We start from the raw sequence: 27,345 nt of genomic DNA, 5'->3' as shown, positions 1-27,345 counted from the left end.
AGTAAAACGGGATCAGGATAGCCAGTCTCATCTGAATGAGCCACACATTATCGATACCTAGAAGGCTTTTGCTTTCATGCCTGAAGAAGGAAAATCCTAAGTGCAGATGTTGGGCACCCCACTATAAAACTGATGTTTTGTAAAGGTAAAGTGTGCTGTCAAGTCGATTTCAACTCCTGGCGCCCACAGAGCCCTGTGGTTTTCTTTAGTAGAGTACAAGAGGGCTTTACCATTGCCTCCTCCCGCGCAGTATGAGATGATGCCTTTCAGCATCTTCTTATATAGCTGTTGCCTGATATAAGTGTTTCCCAGGGTGGAAATTTTTCCAGAATGGAAACTTTTCCCCCCTGAAAAATCTTTCCATGTTTGACTTTTCTGTGGAAAATTTTCCATTTCCAAAAACTAATTGGCCAACATCCAGACTAACATTGCATATGTACAGAACTGTAAATTCTAGACCACTACCACGCTGTGGCTTGAGTAGAAGAAGCAGTGATTTTCACTTCTTTTCCCTTCCTACTGAAGCCCATTGTGCATTACCAGAATTTGTCCCTGAGGGTCATGTGTTTTTCAGGTGATTATGTGCACATGTTTTGTTGTTGTTATTGAGAACTCGAATTAAAAATACTTTATTTCTACATAAAGCTTTCAATTTGTTTCAGTATAACATTTAAACCATATTAGGCATCTCTCTTGATTCCCCACCACCACCACATCAAATAAATCATTTCATCTGCTTGAGAAACTTTTGAGACACAGTGATAGAAATTAATATGATGAAAGTGGGTTTTTTGTTTACTGTATAAATAGGTTAAATTACATGCCAAATCAGATCACAGGACATCAAGAAAAAGTTGTGTAGTAATTCTTTTGAGAAAAAGATTAATGCACATTTTATGCAAATGAGGTGAATATTCACATGTTTTCCTATTCAAAAACTCACATCTTTGGATACAACATGGCAAATTAGTATGGTGGGTTTATTTTACTAAACTAACAGGTCAGTTAACATGCCGAATTGGATCACAATCTGTTTAGTGAAAATCTGCACATTAAACTTCTATAAGGAGAAAAAAATAATGCAAATGACGAAAATAATTTGATTCCAGTTCAAAACATTTTGGAAAACCAAACCTCTGATGGCTGCCATTGACCTGAGGCAACCAACATAGCCGTGTTAATAGTGAAAGTGAATTTTAAATTAACATAGCTACATTTCTTAAAAGAATGTGGAAGAAAAGTACCACTAGTCTCTGAGTCTTTTGGAGGTGAGATCTGAGCCAGGGAATTCTGTCTCGTACCTTGTACTGTGAGTAATTATAGTTAAACTCAACCCCCGAATATAAATGGCTATTTCTGTGGTTTAGGAAACCATATATATTGTGGAGTTGGCTTTTCAGCACAGCAGACTATGGAAATGTCAAAAAAAAAAAAAGCTTACTGCAACAATTTGTTTGTTTCACTTGTTGCTAGCCCACTCTGTACTGCAGTGAAGTGTGCTGTTGAGTTGGTGTCGACTCCTGGCGCCCACAGAGCCCTGTGGTTGTCTTTGGTGGAATACAGGAGGGGTTGACCATTGCCATCTACCATGCAGTATGAGATGATGCCTTTCAGCATCTTCCTATATCGCTGTTGCCTGATATCAGAGACATGGCACATTTGTTATACCTGTGGGCCTTATGGGCGGTGGGGGGTGGGCACAGTGGGAGCTGTCTTATAAAACAAGGAAAATATGTGAAATCTATAATATATCACAATAAGCAATTCCAATAAGAAGCTTCTACTTCAACAGTTAACGAGATTGTATCTGACTTTCATAAAAGAAAGAATTGAAGGACAGTTAGATCTGAGAGTCTCACTCCTGAGTTTGCCAGCCCTAAAACAAATGCAGTTGGTCATTTGACACTACAGTTCTGACTCCATTCTTTTACCACCCATTCTTTCAATGAAAGGGTAATTGGCCCATGCCCTTTTTTTTAAATTGCAAGATGCATTTTAGCTTTACATATCAAATGAGTTTGTGTTCTCTAGGATCTATTGGATCATCCAAAAAGCTCAGCTGACAGAATCAAGCAGGCCCATCAGGTGTGCCCAACATTAGCCTGTATGGTGGCATATCTTCAGCGTTGAATGTTTTCAGTCTTCTGAATTGGACAATATGGTGTCAATATCAGTATGGACAATATCATTGATACCTTGTAGGGTGCCCAACCTCAGCCCTCAAACTGTTGGATTACAACTTCTGTCATCCCTGAATGTAAAAACCCTTCTCACACCCTGTAGGAGGTCATCCTTGATAGTGCGGTTGTAGACCCAATCTGCTCCAATTAGACTGGGCTGATTCAAATTGTCGTTAGGCTTGTAACCAGCCAGCAGATGGTGCCAAATCTCCAGCTCTGTGCAACAGGGCTGCCAAAGATCTCTCCTATTCTTTTCTTCAGGCTTTCCAGCTTCTCTCTCTTTCCCTCTTCGCTTCCATATCTGTTGCTTGGGGGAAAGGGAGTATTTCCCCACTTCCTTTATTTCCTAGAAGATAAAAGCAGTTGGTTGGTTTTTGATTGTTTTTGAATTAAAAAAAAAATCTTTTTCATGGTAGAGGAGGCTTAATTTCTGATAGGATGTTTTTGTTGCATTTTATTGTGACATACCCACCTTTGTATCTAAAAGCCAGGGTAAAAATATCCTAAATCGGGTGTTCTCAAACTTGGGTCTCCAGATAGGGCTACAACACCTCTCATAATCCCCAGCATGCAGCCATTGTGGTAGGGATGATGAGAGTTGTAGTCCCACATCATCTGAGGACCCAGTTTTCAGAACCCCATCTTAAATAATAAAATATGGTGGTGGGGGAGCTGTCTTCCTAATACTTTGTTTATTTACTATTTAAGAAATCTTTATGCCACTTTTTAGACTCAAAGGATTACATCTTCTGGCATAACATGTCTTCAGTTTAGTGTGAAAAGTATCAAATTTTATTATTTACCTATGCAAACTAATTTCTCTTATAATTTTTAATAGTTCAGTGAAATATTAGAATAACATTTTGACAGCATGGTGTAGTGGTTAGAGTGTTGGACTAGGACTGGGAAGACATGAGTTCGAATTTCCATTCAACCATGAAACTCACTAGGTGACTCTGGGCCTGTCATGTATCTCTCAACTTAACCTACCTCACAGGGTCGTTGTGAGGATAAACATAACTATGTACACCACTCTGAACTCTGAACTTAGAGGAAGAGCGGGATATAAATGTGTAAATTAAAAATACATATAACTATTAATGCTGAAATGCTCATACAGGTCTCCTATCCCAGAGTCCAATTTTTTTTTTTTTAAGCAGGGTTGGGGAGAGAAGATGGGAACATATGTTAAGCTAACAAACTCATTGTGATATGTATGAGTAGCATCACTATGACTGGTCGTAGACTGGTGAGATGTGATTTGCAATCTTAAATGCTCTTTTTCTTTTCTGTCATCTCTTCCCTGCCCTCAGCTAGTTGAACAGTTATGATGGATTTCTCCCACCTTCCCAAAATCCGCGATGAAGACAAAGAGAGCTTGTTTGGTTATGTCCATGGAGTCTCAGGACCTGGTGAGTGCTGGTTTGCTTGGATCTCTAATACATTCTTTACTAAGCAAATTACATCCACTTGGTGAGAAAGCTGTGAGAGAGACTATAGCACAGAGACCTCAGATGACTCCTTGTTGTTCTTTCACCTTTATCAGCTTACACAATGTACACAAAAAAGGCATGATGCTCTTCACTGAATGTTATACATATAAAAATGAGTATATTTTTTAGCTTCGTGATTGCCAAAGCTGAGAACTGCCAGTTGCCAAGGGTTAACTGCTAGAGAAGAAATTCATGTACCTTTTTAAAGAATCGGGTGCTCTCAAGTCTTCCATGGAAAGCTATTTGACACCTCCAGTGTCTTGTTCTGCAGTGGTTCTGGGGTGGGGCAGTCCTTTTGGGAAGTACCTTCTCTTGGTTGACAGGTGGGGATCTCCAGTAGTTAAGACACAAAAGAGTGGGGCTTCCCCTTGGCTCTGGAGCTGACCCTGTGCGGTTAGCAGGCTCTAGGGTTCTGGCACTGCCATTGTGACCACTACGGTGTTTGACTGGGCTCTACCACTGGAGGTGGAGGCTCACATGATTAAGTGCTCCTCAGTACAAAAAGATCCCCTTCTCATAGAAAGCAAGCATACTGCGGGGCAGGGTTTGGGAATTAAGTGAAAATGCTTCTCCCTGAAACCTGGTTTTTCACGTGGAGTGAGCTCAGATGCAGGTTGACCACCTTGGTGAGAGCTAATATTAGATTTTGGGTTAAAATCACATTAACAGAAGTCACACCTCTCTTAACCTAAGATTTTGGGCTACGCTGCTTCTAATAACAATATACAGAAGACAGTGTTGAAAATTGCAGCGCTGCTGAACTGTCCCTGCCTGCAAGTGGGCAGCCCTGGTTGAATCTGTATTGCTGTTTTCTTTCTTCCTTCTCCATAGTCGTCACTGCCTGCAACATGGCAGGTGCAGCTATGTATGAGCTGCTACGAGTTGGCCACAGCGAGCTTGTAGGGGAGATTATCCGGCTAGAAGGTGACATGGCTACTATCCAGGTGTATGAAGAAACCTGTATCCTTTCAAGTGAAGTGTGACCTCTGCCTCTCGGAATGTGTTGTACAAGGGAAATCGTGAGACTAAGAAGAGGAATGAAATCACTTATCCCAGAGGGATAGAGCACCCTGGTCTGGTAACAGCAAGAGAAACTACTTTAATGTTGCCAATATCTTGGGATTATTAACATTACATATATTTTTAGCAAACACTAACATTTTTGTGCTGCTTTTCAACCCTAATGGTTTTCAAATCCAATACAAATCGCAATAATAAAACAACTAAAATCTCTATATATGATTATCCTAAACGTACCTATCGCTAAGCCCATGCTCGGCAGCTCTTGCGAGAGTTGCGAGCTGCTGATTAGCGACGGGGGCGGGTGGCTCGGCTGGCCACTGAGGAGAAGTGGCCGCTGCTAGGCCGGCTGCGGCGGAGAAGTGGTGGGTGGCCGTGGAGGAGAAGTGGCCGTGGTCAGGCTGGTCAGCTGCCAAGGAGAAGCGGTCACCACCTGGCTGGCTGGCTGGCTGTGGTGTAGAAGCGGCCACCACCAGGCTGGAAGGCAGCTGTGGTGCAGCCAGCTGGTGGGCGGGCAAGGAAAGGAAAGTGCCGGCCAGGCTGTTGAGGGAAGCCGGCGGCGGCGGGCAGGGAGGAAAAGGAAAGCGCCACCAGGTCGGCTGAAAGGAGGGAAAGGAAAACAGAATGGGGACTGGGGCTGAAGGGAGGCGGGGGGAATTGAAGATGGGGAGGAGAGACGGAGAACTAGAGGCACAGATGCTCTGCTCTGGTTCAGCTAGTATTATGTAAAACAACAGTTAACCACACTGCAGCTGGCGATTATCCAAGACAGTTTCCCAGATCTTTCTCCCCCCCCCACCCATTGTGAATTACATTGGCTCATCTCCAGTCGAGTGGCAGCTCATTTATGTTCTAGGATTTCTCAAGAATAATAGAGATTGAGAGTCTATGAGTAAGTTTTTAGTACCCTAGGATCATTTGGCCCTCAATTTGCACCACTGCCGTTTGTAGAAGAAAATGTGCATTTTTAACACTGCTATCTCCAGGTTGCAGGATAGCCAACTCAGAAAATGCTCCTCCATGCTCCCCCCCCCCACCGCCCCCGTGCAGAATGAGTCCTCTTGGCAGCGGCTGCCCGCACTAAAAATAATGAAGAGGACTAGTATTGAGACTTAACTATAAAAGTGTGTGTGTGGGGAGGGGGGGAATCTGCGGGCCTGGGGCCTGGCTCTCTGAAGTACCAAGCCATGCCCCTGCCATTGCTCCAGTTCCAGAGGCGGCCACCCTATGGAGACAGAAGTGGATAAGTGAAGCTGAGTTCTGGGTAGATGGGAAACAAAAGCGGGCAATCGGCTGGAGGGCTGAAGTTGTGCAGCTCTGGTTTGGGTTCTCAGACTTGGCACAAACGGTGGTTTCAAGTGATGTCTGAGGATTTGCTATGTATGTGGATTTCCCACCCTCCTTCCCCTCTAAGATACTCAGATGCTTATGTTTTAAAAACTGTGTTTGAATTCTTTGTGGCCTGACAGATTGCACGGGGAACCAATTAATGCATGTTTCCTGGTTGGTTCGGCACCACCTTCAGCACATGGTTTTCCTCAATGGGTTTTCAGCTGGCGTTTCTGTAGGAGATCCTGTACTTCGTACAGGCAAGCCACTCTCGGTGGAGCTTGGCCCTGGCATCATGGGAGCCATTTTTGATGGTATTCAAAGGCCTCTGTCAGACATCAGCACTCAGACCAAAAGTATCTACATTCCCAGAGGAGTCAACGTGACAGCTCTGAGCCGAGACGTCAAGTGGGACTTCGTGCCTGCCAAAAATCTGCGGGTGGGTTGAAAAGGTGGCATCCAAATAGTCCGACAGGTTTTTGCTGCTACGTTAGATGAATGCAGTAGCTGGGCTGGGGGTTTGCCTTTCCAAACACTGCTACGACTGTGGCACTTGACGATGCTGAAACCCTTTAGCCAGTGTCATATTAGAAAAGTGTCCCTACTGATGTGTTTAGAAAGAGCATGAGCCTATTGAATACCTATTGCTGACTGCAGAGCAATAAAGCCTCAATTAATAATTCCCAATCCTTGTGTCTGACTGATTGGTTAAGCGGATCCAGGAATGAGCCCCATCCACATCACTACAAAACGGAATCCTAAAAAATGGTGATCTGTTGAAATGCCTGTCTGAGTCCTTTGCGGGTGTATAAAGCATGCAGCTAAGTGGGTAATGTGGAATATGCAGCAGAGAGGATGAGCTTGGTCTGAACATCCCATGAACATGGGCACTTAAGTTAGACTGGCTGTAGGATACCAGGCAGCAAATGTCTACTGCTGTGTGTACTCTGGTGCTATTAACAAAATTGAATTAAGTGTCTATGCAGTAAGACATGCATAGAGACTTTGTGAGATCTACATGGAAGTTCGTGTATCTGTGCATTTTATTTTTTTTAATTGCAGGTTGGCAGTCACATCACAGGTGGAGATATTTATGGCCTAGTGAATGAGAACTCCCTTATCAAACACAAGCTCATGTTACCGCCACGAAACAGGGGCACAGTAACGTACGTTGCTCCACCTGGGAATTATGATGCATCTGTAAGTTGTTGTGTCTCTTCCCCCTGCCCCCATTAAATTTGCCACACTACCCTATTTCTGTCATAAGTAACACTTGGGTTCTGTCTGAGTGGCTTCAAAAATAGTAATGAACAGGGAGAAATAAGAAACTCCTCTTGTTCCTTTTATTTCCTCAATACTAAATATTGCTGCCGCCTTGCTCAAACAATGGAGTTGCTACAGTCTTCTTTAAAATAAAAATAAAAAGAACCTGTAGAGGTGGCTGGACTTAGTTCTGTTGATAAACTTATTGAGCCAACAAAACCCTAGTGACATTTGGAAGCTGGGGTTCTGTGCATGCAGTGTAAGAGACAGTAGCCTTTGGACAGACATCGGTACTCTGCCAGTACTTTCTCTTATGGAGCGTTTGATGTCTTGAGAAATGAGTGGCCTGCCCCAGTAAAAGTCCTCCTGCCTGTCTCTCGCCTGGGAAGGGACAAGGACTAGCTTCTCCCAGCTCAAGCCTACTAAAGGAGGAGGAGAAGCTGGTCTTGTGGTGGCAAGCATGAATTCTTCCCTTTGCTAAGCAGGGTCCACCCTGGTTTGCATATGAATTGAAGACTTCATTGTAGGAGTACTGTAAGATATTCCCCTTAGGAGATGGAGCCGCTCTGGGAAGAGCATCTACATGCTTGCATGCAGAAGGTTCCAAGTTCCCTCCCTGGCTTCTCCAAGATAGGGATGAGAGAGATTCCTGCCAGCATCCTTGGAGAAGCTGCTGCCAGTCTGTGAAGACAATACTGAGCTAGATGGACGATGGTCTGACTGAGTATATGGTAACCTCCTAAACCCAGGAATTCCTGGCTGAGCAGCATTGCTGGGGGTGTCTGAATGGATGTCATGGAGGTAGCTTGGAGAGAGACTTCCCAGTAAGTCACTTGTGGGTGGGGGGAGGTAGGAGCAGCAAGTTGGGTGGCTCCCTCGGCCCTGCCCCCAATTCCAACCACCACATTGCAGTACCCCACTTTTCAATGTTTTTTGCTAGCAGTGTTTTCCGGTGTGTTACTCATGCTTGATTTTGGTGCCCTCTTTTAGGATGTTGTATTAGAGCTGGAATTTGAGGGTGTGAAAGAGAAATTCACTATGGTCCAGGTCTGGCCTGTACGGCAAGTGCGTCCCGTCACTGAAAAGTTACCTGCCAACCATCCACTCTTAACAGGTCAAAGAGTCCTTGATGCACTCTTTCCGTAAGTAGCAGCTGCCAGCGCAGTATCTGTTTCTTCAGCTATGAATGCAAAGTGTGCCTTTTCCCAGCAGAAAGTGCTCAATACGCTACAGAGCATGTAGCAAAAACACAGATTCCCTCTACAAGTATAGTAGATCACGAACACTGTAACTGAGGAAGCTTATGCAAAATACTTCAAATGCTCTAAAAGGATGATATAAGTTCCAAGCATTATAGAAGAACTGAAGAACCTTTTGCTAGAACTGAACTATGAGTTCTATTTGCAGATCAAACCATTTAGAGAAAAGACCTTGCATTTCAGATAGACTGTACCGGATAACCTTGTTTAATCGCAGGTCTAGCACCCGCAGTTTTGCGTATCTGTGGTTAGGTAATGGACACCTGACCTCAGTATTGGTGGTGGGGATGGCAGACAAAAGGTTAAACACACATATCCGTGCCTTGGGTGTGGCCAGAAATGACCTCAGAAGTCATTTCCGGCCACCATTTTGAGTCCGGGAACCATTTTATGGCTCATCTAAAACAGAAAATGGGGGGAACGCAATTTTCAGTGACTGTGCTTGTGGGGGGGAGGCATCCTTAGACTCCTTACGGGCAGTGGAGAATGGTAAAGCACTTTATTTGGCCTGTTTTGTCATTTGGGGGATGACTTTGGGCGGTGTGAGAACCTAATGCCCCAATTTACACTCACTTTAATGCCCTGTTATTCGTGGATTCACTCCTCCTCCATGGAACAGAAACTCCATGAATAACAGGGTTCTTCTGTATGTTTTCTCCTTGGTCAAGTTGCCACTAAAGGTAAAATTGTGCTGTTGCATCAGTGACAACTCCTGGCGACCACAGAGCCCTGTGGTTGTCTTTTGTAGATTACAGGAGGGGTTTGCCATTGCCATCTTCCACACAGTATGAGATGATGCCTTTCAGCATCTTCCTATGTCGCTGCTGCCTGATATAGTACCAGCGGAGATTTGAACCGGCACCCTCTTGTTCCCTAGGCAGGTTACTTCCCCGCTGCACCATTAGACGGCTCATCCAAGTTCCCGCTACACACAGGAAAAAAAAAGGACTGCACCATCCCTAAGTCTCACTGAAATGAATGAGACTAACTTGTCTCTTTCAAGGGGGTTTGGGTATGACTACTCAGTCTAGATGCTGTGCAGTGACTTCTGTGTTCTGTTTGCTATTGTAAGCTAACATAGCTTCTAGAGTAGAATCTTATAATGCATGGAGCTGGCCTCTTGGAAACTGTCACCCATGTTTTGTTATATTGTTCTTTGTATCGGGACGCCAGAGAAGAACTTATTTTCCCTCTGTTACTTAAATTTCCTGGAAGTTGTGAGGCTTTTTACACATATTATTGCCTTGCAGATTTAAGCTCTGAGATTACAAAAACTGTAGCTAAATTTTTTAATATAGCCATTAGGTTAAGATCTCAAGTGCTTAATTGCAGGAGCTGCTTATTGTTTTTAAGTAACTTATTATGAATGATTGTATTTTGTTTTGTTGTGTTTTAGCATTGATTATTGATCGTTGTATTGGACGTATTTGCTACCTCTATTCTTGTTGGCCAATGGCTGTAATAAAATTGATGATGATAATGCATGGAGCAGGGATGGGATGTTAAATTGCTAGGTGTATCACAGATTGTGTGTGGATGACAGCAAATAATTCTGTTTAAGAAGAGCCTGGGCCTTTTAAAAATCCTGGTATGATTGGGAGTCTTTTTGTAGTAAAATGGATTGGTAATTAGGAGTGATAAAGTTATCTGATCTAAACATGTGCACATGCATACAACAAGCTGGAAAAGGTGCTGCTGCTGTTATGGCAGGACATTAGGTGGTGTCTCGTGTGGGTGGGGAGACTAATCAATACACAGGTCTCTGCCCCCAGTACCCTGAAGCAGTAGCCTGCAGCCATCAAAAGTGCTCTTGGTACCTTGAGAAGGGAGTCCTTGTCACACAGCTGGCATCCTTCATTATGAAGGCAGTTCTTCACAAACAACCATGCACAGATTGCCCTCCTCAGACCTTTGGCTGTGCCGAGGGCTCCTGTATGTGGAAGGATTCCTCCTGTAGTGATACAACTGTTGGCAGAGATGTCCTTCTTCTCGACACGATGAACAATCTCGCATGTGGAGCTATGATCAGTTTATACCACTTCCATTTGTCTTACGGTTCTAATCTTTTTTTCAAATGCTGGTCTGCTTTCCCAAGATTAAAGTACAACCTGAAGGAAAGCAAGTGTGAGCTTCTGGAGAAGAGTGATTTGGATGGTGCTGTCTTTTGAAGTGCTTCCTTTCTACCAGTTGTTCCCCCCCCCCACTTTTAACTTTTTGTCTGGGTTAAATATGAATCTATCCTGTCTCTCTCATTTAGGTGTGTTCAAGGAGGTACCACTGCTATTCCTGGGGCTTTTGGCTGTGGAAAGACTGTGATTTCACAGTCTCTGTCTAAATATTCCAATAGTGATGTAATCATCTATGTAGGCTGTGGGGAACGAGGAAATGAAATGTCTGAAGTGCTCAGAGACTTCCCAGAGGTCAGTATCAAGGGTGGGAGTCTTATTATCTCTTAAGGGTCTTGTGCTTAACTCTTTTAAAGGAATTCCAAGTATGCTCCCTTGCTTAAGAACAGAGAAGGAGTACCTAGAGGTACACCTTATCCAGGAGTCTCTGCAAGAATGTGATTAGCCAGCAGGTGGTTCTAGACCAGGTCTGCTCAACTTTGGCCCCCCAGCTGTTTTTGGACTACAACTCCCATAATCGCCAGCTGCAGTGGCCAGTAGCCAGGATTATGGGAGTTGTAGGCCAACATCTGCAGGAGAGCCGAAGTTGAACAGCTCTGCTTCTAGATGGTGGTTCAGAAATCTGCCAGTTGCTTGACAGCAAAGATGATGCATAAGAAGGCAAAACAGAATCTAGATCAGTGTTAGGGCAAATGCGGTTTACAACTCAATAGCTTGTTCAAAATAAGTCTCTTGTGTACGCAGGAGAACACTGGCTTTTCTTCTCTTCCTCCCTTTTCTTGCCTTATTAGAGCTATAACAGTCCTATGAAGTCGAGAGCAGTGGGGCCGTGTGTGCCCTATATATGGCAGCATAGAGCCCTTTTGTATCTTCAAAAGGGAGGAGCAGAATGGTGCTTAATGTAGTGGTGGCGGCAGCAACAGGAAGGAGAGCAGAGCAAGTGGTGGATGACGATACTCTGCCTTGGGCTAGTCTGTGCATTTGCTGTTTACTTGATCCACTCTGCAGGATGGTCTGAATTCAGGAGTGATTGTGTTTTAGATCTGAGAAATCCAGCATCTCTGTCCAGGGCAAAATAACTTCAGCTCCTAGCTCTTCTGTCTTTCTATATAGTCAAGGTGAACAGTTGTTCTATAGCCGGGCTGCTCAACTTCGGCCCTCCTGCAGATGTTGGCCTGCAATTCCCATAATCCCTGGCTATTGGCCACTGTGGCTGGGACTTATGGGAATTGTAGTCCAAAGACAGCTGCAGGAGCCAAAGTTGAGCAGGTCTGTTCTATAAGCTACAGAAATGGCTTTTGAAGTGCTTTGGAAATACAGACCTACCTCTGCATCAGTTTAAAGTGTGGCAGTAAGCATATAAGAGAAGTATTTAATTCACAGGATTTTAGAAGTAGAGGCAGCAGTATAAAGTCTACTTTTTGTTCTTGGGACAACTCCTGTGAGCTTAAAGGTAAAAACCTTTGTCCTAAAAAACAATTCATTCCACTGGATCCCCACGAACCTTGCTCTGAGCTGCTGCTACTATGTGGTGAAGAGGTTGGATTTTGGGGTCCAGACCGATGGTCAGACTGAACTGAGAGAACAGCAATTGTTCTTTGAGTTACTTCACAAATGGAGGGTATTTCACTGCTGTTACATGTTTGATACACTTGAAATGGTGGGCACTCCCAGTGAGTTATCTGTATTGGAATGGGTTAATGGATGGACCTCCTACTGAGCATAACACTTTGGAGCAACTGCAGGATATGGAGGTCTGGAGCAAGTGAACATAGAGATGTGGGGCAAGCATGACCTGGAGATGAAAACTCTGAAGCCATATATTTAACACTCTTACAGTAATTGGATTTCAAAAAATGCTGAGAACTGTTTGACCCAGGATTCCTACTTGAGGCCATTGTCAAGCAGATTTCAGTTTTATTTCCTTTTGTCTTTATAGCTCACAATGGAAGTTGATGGCAAAATTGAAAGTATTATGAAGAGAACATCTCTTGTAGCAAACACCTCCAACATGCCTGTTGCTGCCAGAGAAGCTTCTATCTACACTGGTAAGAGATGGGGGAACAGACTCTGTGGGGCTTTTCAGATGTTGCTTAGTCTCCCAACAAGGGTCGCTGCCATCGCCCAGCATCACGATGAACTCTGTGGATTTCTGTGTACACATCACCAAATGCTAACACTTCCTATTAATATGGACTAGGAGTGACTCTGGAGGATTGCTTGCCATTGATTATGGTAGTAGTACTGTACCTGTATGATTTAGCTCTTCCATACACTGGTTATTCTCAAAGTCCCATTGAAATTCAAAAGACATGGTAGGCATGCCTTTTTAATTTCAATGGGATTTCCTTGAGTACATTTAATCAAAGCCAACCAATGTTCTAGGCTGCAGTATGCCTGGCTTTTGGAAAGAGTTCACAATCACAAGCTGGCTAAGAGTGTGAACTGAGGTGTCCTTGGTTTCAGTCTTGCCTCTGCCATGAATATCTGTAACATAGGGATACTATTAATGGCCTACCTTACAGGACTGTTGAGAGGATTACTAAGAATGCATGCAACGTGCTTTAAACACTAAGGGAAAGTGCTGTTTTATTGCTACTGTAGGCACTGAAATCAGTCTTGTCATTCTAGTACATTTATCCTTGAATCTGATGGACTTTCCCCACTTATTTTAAAACTAGTAAGACTTTTTTTGGGGGGGGGTTACTTTTGTGTCCCAAATACTGCTCTCTAGTCAGTATTGACTGGCGCATAAGTCGAAACTATTTTCAGATGGTATTGGAAAGTACATAGTCTCTGGAGCAAAGGAAGAATCCAAAGGAGTGATGAAACATCCAGTTACTCTGCAGTTGTTGTGCAGATCTAAGAGTCTAAAAATGTTGTGGAAGGGTTTATCCTTATTCTCCAGTAAGCCATAATGGACCACAATTTCTGTCTGATGGCTGACCTGCAATTGTTTATCTCTCCGTTGTAGGGATTACCCTGTCTGAATATTTCCGTGACATGGGCTACCATGTCAGTATGATGGCTGATTCGACATCCCGATGGGCAGAGGCCCTTAGAGAAATTTCAGGGCGTCTTGCTGAAATGCCTGCTGGTGAGTCTTTCCATTGTGGTGGCCATCTTAGATTTGTCCCAAAGCTTTGAGCAGCCTTAAGGTTAGTGAAGCTAACTCAACTTGTCTTTGTTGGTATTTGCAGACAGTGGTTATCCAGCCTATCTTGGTGCCCGTCTGGCCTCTTTCTATGAAAGGGCTGGTAGAGTGAAATGTCTGGGAAACCCAGAGAGGGAAGGGAGTATCAGCATTGTTGGAGCGTGAGTATTATGGCCAAATCTTGGTTGGATTTTGTTACACTTGGTGGAATTGGCCATTGATGACTTTCAGATGGAAGTGTGGTCTTTAGAAAGCAATGTTTGAGTTGCTGTCTGGTCATAGGAAATTCTGTGATGATTATTCTGTGACTGATTCACACCTGCAAGTACTCAATGACTTGTAATTTAGTTTGCATATAGATAAGTAATTAATCAGTGTGCAAATAAACCATAAAATGTTGAGCTAGGAAGGTGACTTTTGGTATAAAAACAGTGGCCAAGTAAAGATAGAAATGTCTGCATTAGTGAAACAGAAGGGATCATGAAAAGTGTGTTTGAGAGCAAAAAGACACTTGCAGTGTCCGAAGAGGTTACAGGATAGGTAAAAACTAGTGATGTGTAAACGAGTCCCCTTGTTTCTGCACTGTTAGTTCATTTTTCTGCCCCATCATCTCCAATGTTCACAGAAGCTCCATGGAGTGTCTTGAAGATCCTTGCTTCTAGGAACTGGAGGATACATTAGAATGTGCATTAATGTGGATGTTATCCATTGCCATTTGGGTGCATGTCCCCAGCAGTGCTCCCTGTAAGAGGGATTCCCAGATGTTGTTGACTGCAACTCTCATATTCCCCAGCCAAAGGCCATTGCAACTGGGGATTTGAGGAGTTGTAGTCAACAACATCTGGGAATCCCTCTTACAGGGAACACTGGTCCCCATTCTTGACTCCCTGCCCCACCCCTGGCTAGCTTTTGCAAGTGTTTGTGCATCAAGCTGTCAGTTTCTTGTCCTAAGAAGAGCCCTGCTGGATCAGGCACAAGGCCTATCAGGTCCAGCATCTTGTTTCACACCGTGGCCCAACAGATGCCTTTGGGAAACCCACAGGCAAGAGGTGAGGGCATGCCCTCTCTCTTGCTGCCGGCAGCTGGTATTTAGAGGCATCGTGCCTCTGTGGCCTATAGCCAGCAGACTAGTAGCCATTGATAGACTGTCCTAGCAGAAAATGAATCAAATGGAATCAGACAGGTGATAAGTTCAGGATAACCGTCTATTTCCATTTAGGGAGGAGAGCTGGTCTTGTGGTAGCAAGCATGACTTGTCCCCTTAGCTAAGCAGGGTCTGCCCTGGTTACATTTGAATGGGAGACTTGATGTGTGAGCACTGCAAGATATTCCCCTCAGGGGATGAAGCTGCTCTGGGAAGAGCAGAAGGTTTCAAGTTCCCTCCCTGGCTTCTCCAAGATAGGGCTGAGAGATTCCTGCCTGAAACTTTGGAGAAGCCGCTGCCAGTCTGTGAAGACAATACTGAGTTAGATAGACCAATGGTCTGACTCAGTATATGGCAGCTTCCTATGTTCCTATAGTACAAGCTGAACTACAGTATTTGAATTAGAAATTGAATCTGTAGGATTACCATGGCCTCTTTAGGCAAAACCAAATCCGCGGGAGTACACATCACAGTGGGATGAATTGCAAGGAGTGGGGAAGACTGCCTAGTGGACCTACTCTGAAACTTTTCAATTGGACTTGGGGCCAACTTGGAATGGTTTCAACCTGTGTTTGGCCGATGGCCACTCTTACTGTACCTGTTTGATAAACTGCAACCAATTTTAAAAGTACCTCTGAATGACTGGAACTTTTACATAAATGCACTGGTTTCATTCTAAAACCTTGGAGCCCAGTCTGGATGTTTGCACCCTGTATTGTACAAGAGGGACTTGCTTCTAGGACAGGGTTGTACCACTTTAGCTTTCCAGCTGTTGTTGGATAACTTCCATCATCCTCAGCCACAGTAGCCAATAGTCAGGGAAGGTGTAGTTCAGTGTCGGGGTGAGGGGTGAGTTATGTAGTCCCTGTTCTAGAATATTCAGTTGATGCTTGACAGGGGTAGGCAACCTGAAGCACTCCAGCTCTTTCTTTGAACCACAACTCCCATCATCTCCAGCCACGATAAATTGTTCCACCACAGCTGGAGTGCCCAGGTGGTTGTTGTGTTAAAATATTTATACCCCACCCTTCCAATACACTATTCCTCAGGTCAGCTCACATCATCAACAAAACAGATACAATGTAAAGTAAAAGATTAATAAGGCTTAACAAATTAATTTACCAGGCTAAAACCACATTTAAAATTAAACATAAAATTAAAAATTTTGAATTACAAGTTAATAGAAAGCTAGAAACTGAAAATCAACAAAACCTTACCAGATATAAGCAGCAGATAAAACATTTAAAAGCCTCTTAAAAAAGATATGTGTTAAAAAAAAAAACAACAACAGTGAGGGAGGGAACATGCAAAGCTCTTCTGGGGAGGTGGGGGGACAAAGCCAAGGGGCCACAACTGAGAAGGCCCTATCTCTAGTCCCCACCAACCAAATCTCTGTTGGTGGTGGGGCCATGAGCAGGGCCTGAAATGCTAAGTTGAGGGCCCTGGCAGGTTCATGTGGGCGAATGTGGTCTGGCAGGTTCCCTGGCCCCAAGCCGCATAGAGCTTTCAAGGTCAAGACCAGCACCTTGAATATAGCCCAGAAGTGGACTGGTAACCTATGAAGCTGCTGCTGGATGGGTGTGGCATTCATGAAGCGACTTATGCCCATGAGCTTCCTTGAGGCAGGTTCTGGACCAGCTGAAGTTTCCAAAACGTGTTCAAGGGCAGCCTCATGTCAAGTGCATTGCAGCAGTCCAGTCTGGACAGGTTGCCTACCCCTGTGCTACACAATGATCTATAACATTTTTATCAAGGATAAAACTTGGGGGTTGGTATATTTTCATCCTCTTGATTCTGATTTATGTTCAGAAGTTGAAGGAATTTACTTATGACGGAAAACCTGAGCACTAAGTTTAAAAAGTCATATGACTTTTGGTCAACGACAGTAAATAAACAAGCTGAAAAAGTCATATGATTACTGTTCCTGTTTAGCTTTGAGCAGCATGAACACACCTCCTCTCATGTGTGTCCTCCCCACCCTTTCTCTCTTCTATCAACTCAGTGTATCTCCTCCTGGTGGTGACTTCTCGGACCCAGTTACTTCTGCTACTCTGGGCATTGTTCAGGTAGGTTGACCTCTTGTGTTTGTGACAGAAAGTTACAAGCTCCAGTTCTAAGCATTGCTTTAGTCCAGCCAGTGACTGTGAAGAACCACTTGGAACTTGCAAGCACATACCTTTGAGAATCTATCTAAGCTTTTTAAAGCATGGGTGGCCAGTCTGTGGGGAAAGCCGTGGAGGCTTTCAGTATGTCTCCACCAGAGCTGGAGGACCTGTGGCTCTGGATATGGCCTAGTGTCAGGCCTAACCTCCTGTTTGCATCTCTAGTGGTCTGCTGCTTGCTCCCCTTAGTTGGAGCCAGACCATTCGATTTTACTTGCCCAGCATGGCTTCTTCTGAAAGCCTCTCTTCAAGGTCTTGGCCAGCTGTTTCTCCAGCCCTACTACCTGAGACTCTTCAACTGGAGATGCTGGGGACTGTATTAAGAACCTTCATATGCAAAGCACATGCTTTGAGAGCACCAAGGCGCGGCGAACAGAATATGTATGGGAATGTGGTGCTATGTCCTGAGTGGTGGGTCGCTTTCTCTAAAGATTGACCACTACAGTACTTTAACTTGTAAGAAATTGCAGGCTTTCCCCAGTTCATCTCCTGTCTGTCTATACTTGAATTGCTGCTGTCACAAAGCTAGTAGTGGTAGAGTTTGGCCCTCTACCGGGTGCATCTGCAACTCTAGGTTCAATCAGCTCTGAACACTGTCACACAAACCTATATAGCAGTGATCTACAAGATTGCCTAAGAATAACATGCACAGATCCCTACCCTCAAGCTCACAGTTAAAAACTCCTGAGACAAAAGTGGGGGGAGGGCTCTTGAAGTGGTGGGTAGGCAACTTCCCTTCCAGCTGAATCTGCATTGTTTGCTTTTGTGGGGCAAATCTGCACCAGGACCAATGATTCTTAAGCTTGTGGTCTGGGGAAGATGTGGTTCATGACGGCCACTTCCAAGACTACAATGAAGAGGAAAAAGCTTCAGAGTTGTGGAGTTCCTGTAATGTAAACTGAGAAGGGCTAGCTTGCTTGAACAGTGCAAGCAGCTTCCAAGAAATCCTTGGGGTATGCACATGCGTGTCCTTGTGTATACATAGAGTTAATTCAGTGACTGTAAGGTGGGGCCTCCTTGAGGGGCATGGAGCAGGTAGGGATGAAGTTCCAGGAAGAGAGAGAACCATGAGGCAGCCAAGACCAGAATGAATATCCTCTGGTAGTGGGCTCCAATTGATCCCTATTGGATTTTGGGGGGTGACTGCACCTTCCTTGTGTGTGTTTACCAGCGGAAGTCAGAGATACTATGTTGTATACTTCTGCTAATGCAGAAGATGAATACCCCCAATCCATGCATCCTTGAGCACTGGCTACATGTGAGACTCTTTGTGTGCTTGCCTATGGAACGTATTGTTGCTGATTGGGAGGGAGTAGAGAAAGAAGGCAAGACACCTTTTGAACAGGGACGGGGTGGAGCTGAAAAGGTTTGAGAGAAATGGGCTCAGTTGAGTCAGGACCACAGAGGGCAAATGCAGCAGCTGAGTTTCAGATGGGCAGCCTTTCAGGCCCACTTTATATGGTGCTTGTGGCGCAAGAGAACTTGGTCGACGAAGAACAAGCAAATGAAACCAATAGTCTCCCATACAAGTTTAAGAGCCACTGTCCTAAAATAACATCCTATGTTCCTTCTCAGTCATGAAGCTCACTAGCTGACCTTAGTCAAGTCACTCTCTCCTAGTTCAGTGTACCACACAGGAAGGGTTGTGAGGCTAGAATGGGAAGGCCCTTTCTAGCCCTGTTCTCTTGGGAGGCTGGGAGAAACGCAGGGGTGACGGATAGGCATGGCACTCCTTCTGGAGGCCTTGGTGGAAATGGTTAGTGAACTGTGCAGAAACAGTTAATATTCTCATGGCCAGATTTCGTTCTGTTTAAAGCCTTTTGTGTGTGTTTTTTGTGGGGGGCAGGTATTCTGGGGCTTGGATAAGAAGCTTGCTCAACGTAAGCACTTCCCATCTGTGAACTGGCTGATCAGCTATAGCAAGTACACTCGTGCTCTGGACGAGTACTATGACAAGCACTTCCCAGAATTTGTTCCCCTGAGGACTAAAGCAAAGGAGATCCTGCAGGAAGAGGAGGATCTTGCAGAGATTGTACAGCTGGTGGGGAAGGTGAGTGAAGTAGGAGCTGTTCTATAGAACAACTTATCTATGGGGTTGCTTGGAATGGGCTTCCGGAAGAAGGCACACAGAACTGAGCCAGTGCCTGCCTCTTGTGTTGATCTGATTGGTGATGGTTGTGGGGAGAGAGAGAGAGAGAGAGAGAGAGAGAGAGAGAATATTAGTAGCTCTAAAGCTTTCCTCCCCACCTTTGCACCTATAATAGTTCTAGGTGCTATACAAAACTTAAGTGATATGGTCCCTGCCCAAAGGCTTTAGTTTCCTTTAGACTGACACAACAGGGTCAAGGACTGGCAGTGAGTCAGAGACAGAGGTGTGAAGCTTGACTAGAGAAGCCAGAAGAGTAGTTGGGAATTGTGGCAGGCAGGCAGTTCCATAGACGTGGAGTGGAGGGCCTAGAAATGCATGTCTGGACTAGGGAGGGCATGGAAGTCAATGGAAACTCTTATCTCTAGGAAGCCCCCATGCTTACCACTCTGTTCCATTCTAGGCTTCCTTGGCAGAAACGGACAAAATTACACTGGAAGTTGCTAAGCTCATTAAAGATGACTTCCTGCAGCAAAATGGCTATACCCCATATGACAGGTATGCAGCAAGCAGTTGGTCTCGCTCCTCAGGAAACTGTCTGCTTGGGAAAGGGTTTTAACGTGATGCAGAAGTCAACCTCCCTGTAAGCTGTCTGTCTTGTTGACTAAGGGGAGGCAGCAAGGACCCCTTTCTCCCCCGCCCTGCCCCACCCCCACATACAAAGAGGTGTTACCCAGCACTTGAAGAATTTTCACATAACTTGTTTTGATCTCCCAGGAGCTGCCACTATGGAATTGGATGCTAATACAGTAGACGATGTCTATAGTAGACAACCTTAAAAAGCTAACTTGGAAGAAAGAGGGCTTATAATTCTAGTTTCTTCCTTGGATATATCTAACTTTCTTAACGGGCACCAAAACAGTTTCTATGGCAGCGTTGACTAACTCTGTTCAAAACTGTCTACCAGTGTTAATGTTTGGAGAAATTGTTCAGTTCCTTGTTGTCCCCAGTCCAAGCTTTCCTGGGGATTGTTCTTCTTTGCCTGGCTTTTTTCTCAGATCTGTGCTGTGTCTGGCGAACTGTGCTGTCTGGTACTGCCCAGGCTTTCTGCCTTCCGTAACTCTTGGGACTATAGAGCAGGTGTAGGCAGAAGGTAGACCATGGTCTGCTGGTGGATTACCTAGTGCTGTTTCCTCTAAAGAGAAAGCAGACTTCCATCATTCTCCCTTGTTGTAGGGGAATCTGAATTTGACATCCACTACTATCTTCTGTGCTTTTGTCGCAGTCTTTTAGAATTGCAGTGGATGCACAAACTGTGTTGGCATGTGTGTATGTATCTGTAGTGTGTCCTGTTTGTTTGAAATCTTGAACTTCAACTAGATTTGCTTTTCACCTCTAGCAGTGACCTTGTTTCATGACACTTCTGTCACAGGTGGTAGTGGTATTGAGTGTATAGCAGCAGGGGCGTAGCAAGGTTGAAGTGGGACAAGATTTTAAAATGGGCCCCACCTCAATGAAGCTCAGCTCATGAAGTAAAGAAATCTTAAATGAAGCTGAATAGTGGTAACAAAAAACATAAAGGTTTTGTAAATTGTGGACGATGCAAGTCATTTAATGGCACTAGAGAAAGACATGCTGTTCTGGTAGCTCAAGGTCTTAACACTCACATCAGTTTCGGAGGATGAATACAACTGAAGGAAGCCCGGGCGGGTGCGTGGCTGGGGGAGTCAGTCATGTGACTTGCCTCTGGGGGGCCCCCAAGGCAGTGGGCCCCCAGACAACTGTCTCCCCTTGCCCTATTATAGTTACACCCCTGTATAGCAGGTACAATGCATTCCCATATGTGTACCATAAGAGTTTTCATGGTATTCTTATTTATTGATTTGATTTATATACCACCCTTCCAAAAATGGCTCAGGTACAGTGTTGTGTTCTAGGCAACAAAAGCCTAAGAATAAATGGCAAAGACAGGAACAACCCACATGCTCATTCAGATGCTCCCGAGCTTCTTGAGGATCTGTCCCATTTATGTTGGCTTTTGTGTTTCCATCAGGTTCTGTCCATTCTATAAAACAGTGGGGATGCTGTCTAACATGATTGCATTCTATGATATGGCACGTCGAGCTGTTGAAACCACTGCCCAGAGCGACAATAAGATTACTTGGTCCATCATCAGAGAGAACATGAATGAGATTCTTTACCGACTCACCTCAATGAAATTTAAGGTATGTGCTTTGTATCAAGGTCACAGCAAAGCATCACCTTGATCTCTGCCCACGTCTTTGCTTGAGGATCCTCCATGGAAGAAAACATGACCAGAATTTTAACTTGCCTCCTATTAGGTTGATTGTAAGGATTCCAAACAGGCTGCACGTCAGAATTCTGACAACTTAGGCCCTGCTAGGAAGCTTGGTATTGCAGAAGTTGGCCATACAAAGTGTGTTCATATTCAGTTTAAAGAGAAAACAAGAGTAGTTTTGTGATAAGCCATATTCATACTATAGAAATGGGCTCTGAAATGTGCTGAAAGAAATGATTCCATCCCTTCACCCCAAGATAGCCGCAAACAATTTTTTGCCATGCAACTATATTATGCGATTTTTACATGAGCATTACAAGATATTTCCAAATAACTCTTATGGAAATGAAATAACAAAAAAACTTAAAGGTAGGGATTTAAATTAAGGATGCCATAGAGCATCTGTAATTTAAGGATTAAGGCACTTTCATTGTCAATTTAGCCTTTTCAGTTGACCAAACTGATTCCCTTGTGACAAAATGGAATTTTTTTATTTGCTTATCTATCTTATTTATATACCACCTGATATGTGTATCTCTAGGCGGTGTACACAATTTAAAACAAATATAAAACAGAGTCAAAACCATTTCACAGAATAAAGGTTAAAACAATTTCAGGATAAAAACAATTAAACAGTTTAAAATTAATTTCAGTTAAGAGTCTGATAAAACAATTGTGTTTTGCCGGTCTTACTAAAAACAGGCAGAGATGGAGATGCTCTTGTTTTGAAAGGGAGCATATTCCAAAGCCCTTGGGCAGCCACAGAGAAGGCCTGGTCCCAAGTTGCCACCAAATAAGCTGGTGGCAACCGTAACCAGACTTCCCCAGATCTTAATAGGCAGTTGGGTTCGTGACAAAGAAGATGCTTATAGACCACAGCCACCCCACTTCCCCACCCATATCCTCTCCCCTGCTCCACCACAGAGTATCCCACCGGGAGAAGCTGGGACCAAACTGGACCCCTAGTCTCTCCTGACCAGGTCTCTGTAATGTATATCAGGTCGGCCCCTTCATACACAATCAAGTCATGGATTATCTCAGACTTATTTCGGACCAACCTGGCATTACAAAGTAATAAAATGTGGTTCTCTGGGTAATTGGCACTGCTCTCCAAAGTCAAAGAGTTGGTAGGCCTGATGAAAGGGGAAACAGCAATTAAATTTCTGTATTCTCTTCCCCTGTAATGGCCTGCTGACCTACCAGTGTCATATCTTTGTCGATTCCCCACCACCACTGGAATAGCTGCCCCCAGAGTCTTCCTCCACCTCCCCATCTCTGGACAATCCAAGACACATACCTGTACCAGGCCCAACCAATTACTAGGCAACAAGAATACTGTAGTCAGCAGAGTCTTCCTTTTTAGGAGTCCAAAGAGGGCTCCAGTCCTCAGCCCCACCGCCAAAGGCTGACCCTTTTTGATGGCTGGCTTTGGTGGCCACCTACAAGCCGACCTGCCCATCAGTGAGCTGCGCCTTTAGCATTGCTCCCCCTTTATAAGGGCCCAAAGTTCAAAAGCCCAACAGGTGTGGCTCTCCCCCACTCAATAGGCAAACCCTGCCCAGGTACAAGATGTTTCACTGATTAGAGAGCAAAACAGCCAGAGTCCCTCCTCCTATCCAGAAAGCGGGGGGAGGAGAGCTTACCCCATAGTGTCCCTTGCAGTCACCTCTGTTTAATCAGTTTTATCTGTGTTTGATCTAAAATTAGGTGATCATTGATGCCCTATCAAAATCTCCAGTTGGCTGTCTAATGGATTAATATGCCTCTTCTTTTGTATTGGTGTGTCTGCTGCTGTCTGTGGGCTCAGGTGGGCAGAGCCCACATCATAGAGTTGTGCTGGGGGTTGTTTGTGGATTGTCAAGAAGCAAGTTTTCTGGCCGCCTGAAACTTTACTGTGTTTGAGATCTGCGCCCTCTAACAACTGCTTAGCTCTAGTCTGTTTAAATTTCAGGACCCAGTGAAAGATGGGGAGCAAAAAATCAAAGCCGACTATGCCCAGCTCTTTGAAGACATGCAGAATGCATTCCGCAGTTTGGAAGACTAGAGCCATGATGCTTTCGTGGAGCCTTGCTCGAGTGTGTTCCTCATCTCAGCTCTCTCCCTTTCCCATTGATAGGAGAGAGAGACATACATTTCCCTGAAGATTATCTTTATCTGCAGACACATTCCTATTCAGTTTGATTAGCTTTGCTTTGTGTGTATGTGTGCGTGAGAGACTGGGCGTGAGAAGATAAAGCAGGTTTCACGAACTCCTTTAAGCTTGGAAGTCTCTGCCAGACTTGATGTCATTTCTGTTTCTAAGAACCACCAGAAGAGTGATCATGCAGCTTTCTTCTAGGAGCAAAAGTGCACTCTTGTGTACGGATGGCGTAAGGGCAGTTGAAACCGTTTTCCTAGTTAACTGCCATGCATTTGAGGTAGGTCTGATGCTTCAGAGTTAGGGATTAAGAGCTACTGCTGCTACCATGAAAAATCAAGGCTATTTTTTAAAAAACTTACTTTGTTACAATACTGTTTCAGCACCTCCCCTGTCCTTTGGCACATGTGCTGAAAATCTGCAGGATTTAGAACTGTTGGGCAAAGAGGAGAACACAACAAGATTTCATGTGCCCAACTCTTTAATTATCTGAAACAGAATTGCTTTCCTAGACCACTTTTTAAATCTGTGATTGCGCTTGGCACTCAAAGCCATGAATGCTTGTAATTTCCTATCGGAAGGACTTTTACCTTCTCTTGTTCCTCGCACCCCTCTCCCACAACATGGAAATGGTGTTGGCAGCTTGTTTTTCTTTCTACATGCAGTGCGTGATAATCTGTGGACCAAGCAGCCAGTCTCTCCTACCTCCTAAAATGTTTACTTTCTAGCACAATCCCTTGGCTTATTAGAGTAAACTTGGGAGCTACAAGCTGTTTACTCTGGCTGTTAGGGGGTTTTGTTTTTTTTTTTAACTTCCACCTATAGAATAGCTGGATTCTGAAATTATAAGGGCAGAGAATGTTCACCCCACGCAAAGCTGCTGACTGTAGAATGTGTGCCATCTTCTCCTTGCCTGTGACTTGCAAGACTCATGGGTGATCTTGCTCAACCACCTTCCAATATCTGGATATTTGCTGTTCCCAATGCTTACGTTTAATCACAAGTTCAGTAATGAGAACACTTTAATGGGTTTTCTCCTCCTAAAACATCTTTGTAACAGTTCTTAACGGCTACAGAAAAGGAGATCCCAGTGAGTAGCAGCTAACAACTCTTCTGAGGGAGGTTTATTTTTTTTATTTTTTATTTTTGGAAAATCTTAGTAATAATCAAGGTTGTGGAATACATATATTTGCAGGCTCCATTTGTACTTTGTGTAATGACCAAATAAAAATCCCTCCCCCTCCCAAGTCTAATGCTTTTGCAATGGATTTGCTTTAGCTGTGGACTACTGGAATTTGTTTCTAATGTGATATCAGATTAATGGTCTGGAGCCCAGCAGAAAGTAAGTGAGTGTGTGTGTGTGCCCCCCCCAAAAAAAACCTTGACTGCCCTCAATTAAGTTACAGTTACACTTAAAACTGCATCTGAAATTCAGTGCAGAACTGAGGAGTTAATTATCATTGTGCAAAAGTGTGGTGTATGGATGATTAGTGAAAGCCCTCTTTCTGAAATCCTTATTGACTGTACTGTGTTGTAGCATTTATGCCTAGGGAACTGTTCTAATTGCTTTAAGAGGATGTTGTAACATTTTACAAAGGATGTCCAAACACAGGTATTTATTGTGCTGTACCTAGCTCAGAAATGGCCAGTTCAGTCTCAGATATATTGTCTCCTTTTTTGTGTCTGTGTTTTCAGTGTTAGAAAAACTGATGTTTGCTGTATTACAGCAAACTGTTTGGCCTACCAGAAAGTGAAAAAAATAAGATTGGGGAAAATTCCTGTATAATATATTAGTATGTTGCTAAAAGTTGTGCACATTTGTTCCAGTCATTGAGAATAAAAAGCAGATTGAAAATATACTTGGCCTGTCCTTCCTTCATGAAACAAGAAAGCTTTCTCATCTTTCAGTTAGAGTGCTAATCTTCCAGTTAGCTACTACTGAAATTAGAGGCTTACATTTCTTTATAAAAGCCTAAATAAATAGGTTCTGCCGAGTACATCTGAGAAAGGATCTCTACCCCCATTTTCCACAGTGACCTGTAAGGGAGTGGGTAACTGCTGTAACATACCAGCTTAGACCATTTGCTCCTTGCCTCAGTAGAACATTTTACTTTAAATGTCAGTTAACAAAAGGATGAGCCTCAGGTCTTGGAAGACTCCAGTGCTGAAACTGAAAACAAGATTGGGGGCAAGCCAGTTCATTATTGCAGCAGAAAATGAGCTTAAGAATCTACTTTTAACACTCGGCAGATGAAAGAGGTCCAAATGTGGCACCTAAACAACCTAAAGTTGCAAGAAGAGATCCAAGAATTGCAGGCCATGCAATTTATTTTATTCATATCCAAAACAACTGAGACTGTACATATGTCTGCCGAACAGCTAAAGCAAATGAAAGTTTGATCCCATGATCACCTTAGCCCTGTTCAGGTGTAATACAAATGCAGCTGCTATACCCAGATGCAGTATCTACAAAAGTATGTCCATAAGCTCCACCCCCTACACCCTGACATTCCTTGTTAGCCTGCTCCCATGTGAGCTACAAGTACAGAGGTTGAAAAGACAAAATGCTGCAGATTCTGATTTCCAGCCCAACCTCCCCCTGCCCACACCCAATACAAAACACTTGTTGGATTGCAGCAGAAGACATTCCAGTTAAATTTCTTTGTTAGACATCCTCCCACCCCAAATCCTGGACTCAGTTGCATGGAAGAGAGTCAAGTTTCATTGACTTAAATGTGTTTTGCACTTGAAGTTTTAAAACTCAAAATTGCACTTTTCACAGAAAATAAGATCCAAGTGAAAAAGAGTAGGGACTTCTAGCTGATGCTGCTTCACCAAAGAAAAAAGTGGGGCACACTTGTTGCGCAATCACATCTGTGATAAAATCTTAGATTTCCCCATAGATTTCCATGGGTACTTCTCCCTTCTGCCCCACAGAGGAAAGAGTATGAAAAGTGGCCCTCTGTCTCAGTCTAGAGCAGGGCTGCACAACTTCAGCTTTCCTGTGGATGTTGTGCTACAACTTCCATCATTCCCAGCCACAATGGCCAATAGTCAGGGATGATGCAAGTTGTAGTCCAAAAGCAGCAGGAGGACCAAAGCTATTCAGCCCTGATCTAGAGATTACAAATTATGCAGGCACTGTATTTCCTCTGCTCTTAAATTTCAGTGGGTATTCCATGCTAACAAATTCCAGAGCAGAATTCATATTGAGATATGGGGTTTCATCACAGAGAGGTCCACTCAGCCATCTAAAGATTTAAACAGAATACTAAATTAGACCTGCGCAACTTTAGGCCGGGGGCCAGATCCAGCCCACAGGACCTTCTTTGCTGGCCTGCAGGTAGGAGTATCCAAAACTATGAAGAGGCCTTAGCATGTCCTGTTGACAAGCAACAGCAAAGCAGCGCAGTGCAGTTGACTGCTTGAGACTAGATGCCCTCCACCCTTCCCTTGGGCTGAAGCCCACTGACCCCATCTCTCATCGGTCTTGGTCTTTGCCTTACCTGACTCCAACATTCTGACCACCTGTTGCTTACTCACCCAGCCCTCCAAGGCCACTGGAGATGCACGTGGCAGTGACTGACCCATGAGCTCATGAGTCAGTTGCTGCTGCTTGAGGCCAAAGCACACCTTAGAAAGGCAGATAGTCACTCTTTCATCCTCTGCCCTCTCTGGACACTGTTCTACTGC

The 27,345-nt window shown here is 44.1% G+C and overlaps 1 protein-coding gene across 4 annotated transcripts in view; it reads left to right on the top strand.

The window, feature by feature from the left end:
• Nucleotides 1-25,509, top strand: part of ATP6V1A (ATPase H+ transporting V1 subunit A) — a 32,150-nt gene extending 6,641 nt beyond the window's left edge. For all 4 annotated transcript variants that reach the window (XM_053291242.1, XM_053291244.1, XM_053291245.1 and 1 more), the window contains exons 2-15: nucleotides 3,494-3,592; nucleotides 4,505-4,633; nucleotides 6,247-6,461; nucleotides 7,085-7,222; nucleotides 8,276-8,427; nucleotides 10,802-10,964; nucleotides 12,610-12,718; nucleotides 13,645-13,767; nucleotides 13,871-13,985; nucleotides 16,971-17,034; nucleotides 18,977-19,180; nucleotides 19,680-19,774; nucleotides 21,270-21,441; nucleotides 23,467-25,509. In XM_053291242.1, the coding sequence (XP_053147217.1) occupies nucleotides 3,508-3,592; nucleotides 4,505-4,633; nucleotides 6,247-6,461; nucleotides 7,085-7,222; nucleotides 8,276-8,427; nucleotides 10,802-10,964; nucleotides 12,610-12,718; nucleotides 13,645-13,767; nucleotides 13,871-13,985; nucleotides 16,971-17,034; nucleotides 18,977-19,180; nucleotides 19,680-19,774; nucleotides 21,270-21,441; nucleotides 23,467-23,559 (1,857 nt within the window). In that variant the 5' untranslated portion in view covers nucleotides 3,494-3,507 and the 3' untranslated portion in view covers nucleotides 23,560-25,509. The remainder of the gene's footprint in view (nucleotides 1-3,493; nucleotides 3,593-4,504; nucleotides 4,634-6,246; nucleotides 6,462-7,084; nucleotides 7,223-8,275; nucleotides 8,428-10,801; nucleotides 10,965-12,609; nucleotides 12,719-13,644; nucleotides 13,768-13,870; nucleotides 13,986-16,970; nucleotides 17,035-18,976; nucleotides 19,181-19,679; nucleotides 19,775-21,269; nucleotides 21,442-23,466) is intronic.
• Nucleotides 25,510-27,345: the final 1,836 nt, after the last annotated feature.

Source organism: Hemicordylus capensis, chromosome 2 (genome assembly GCF_027244095.1).
Source record: "Hemicordylus capensis ecotype Gifberg chromosome 2, rHemCap1.1.pri, whole genome shotgun sequence".
NCBI classification, from domain to species: domain Eukaryota; kingdom Metazoa; phylum Chordata; class Lepidosauria; order Squamata; family Cordylidae; genus Hemicordylus; species Hemicordylus capensis.
This window is presented reverse-complemented; position numbering and strand designations above follow the sequence as displayed.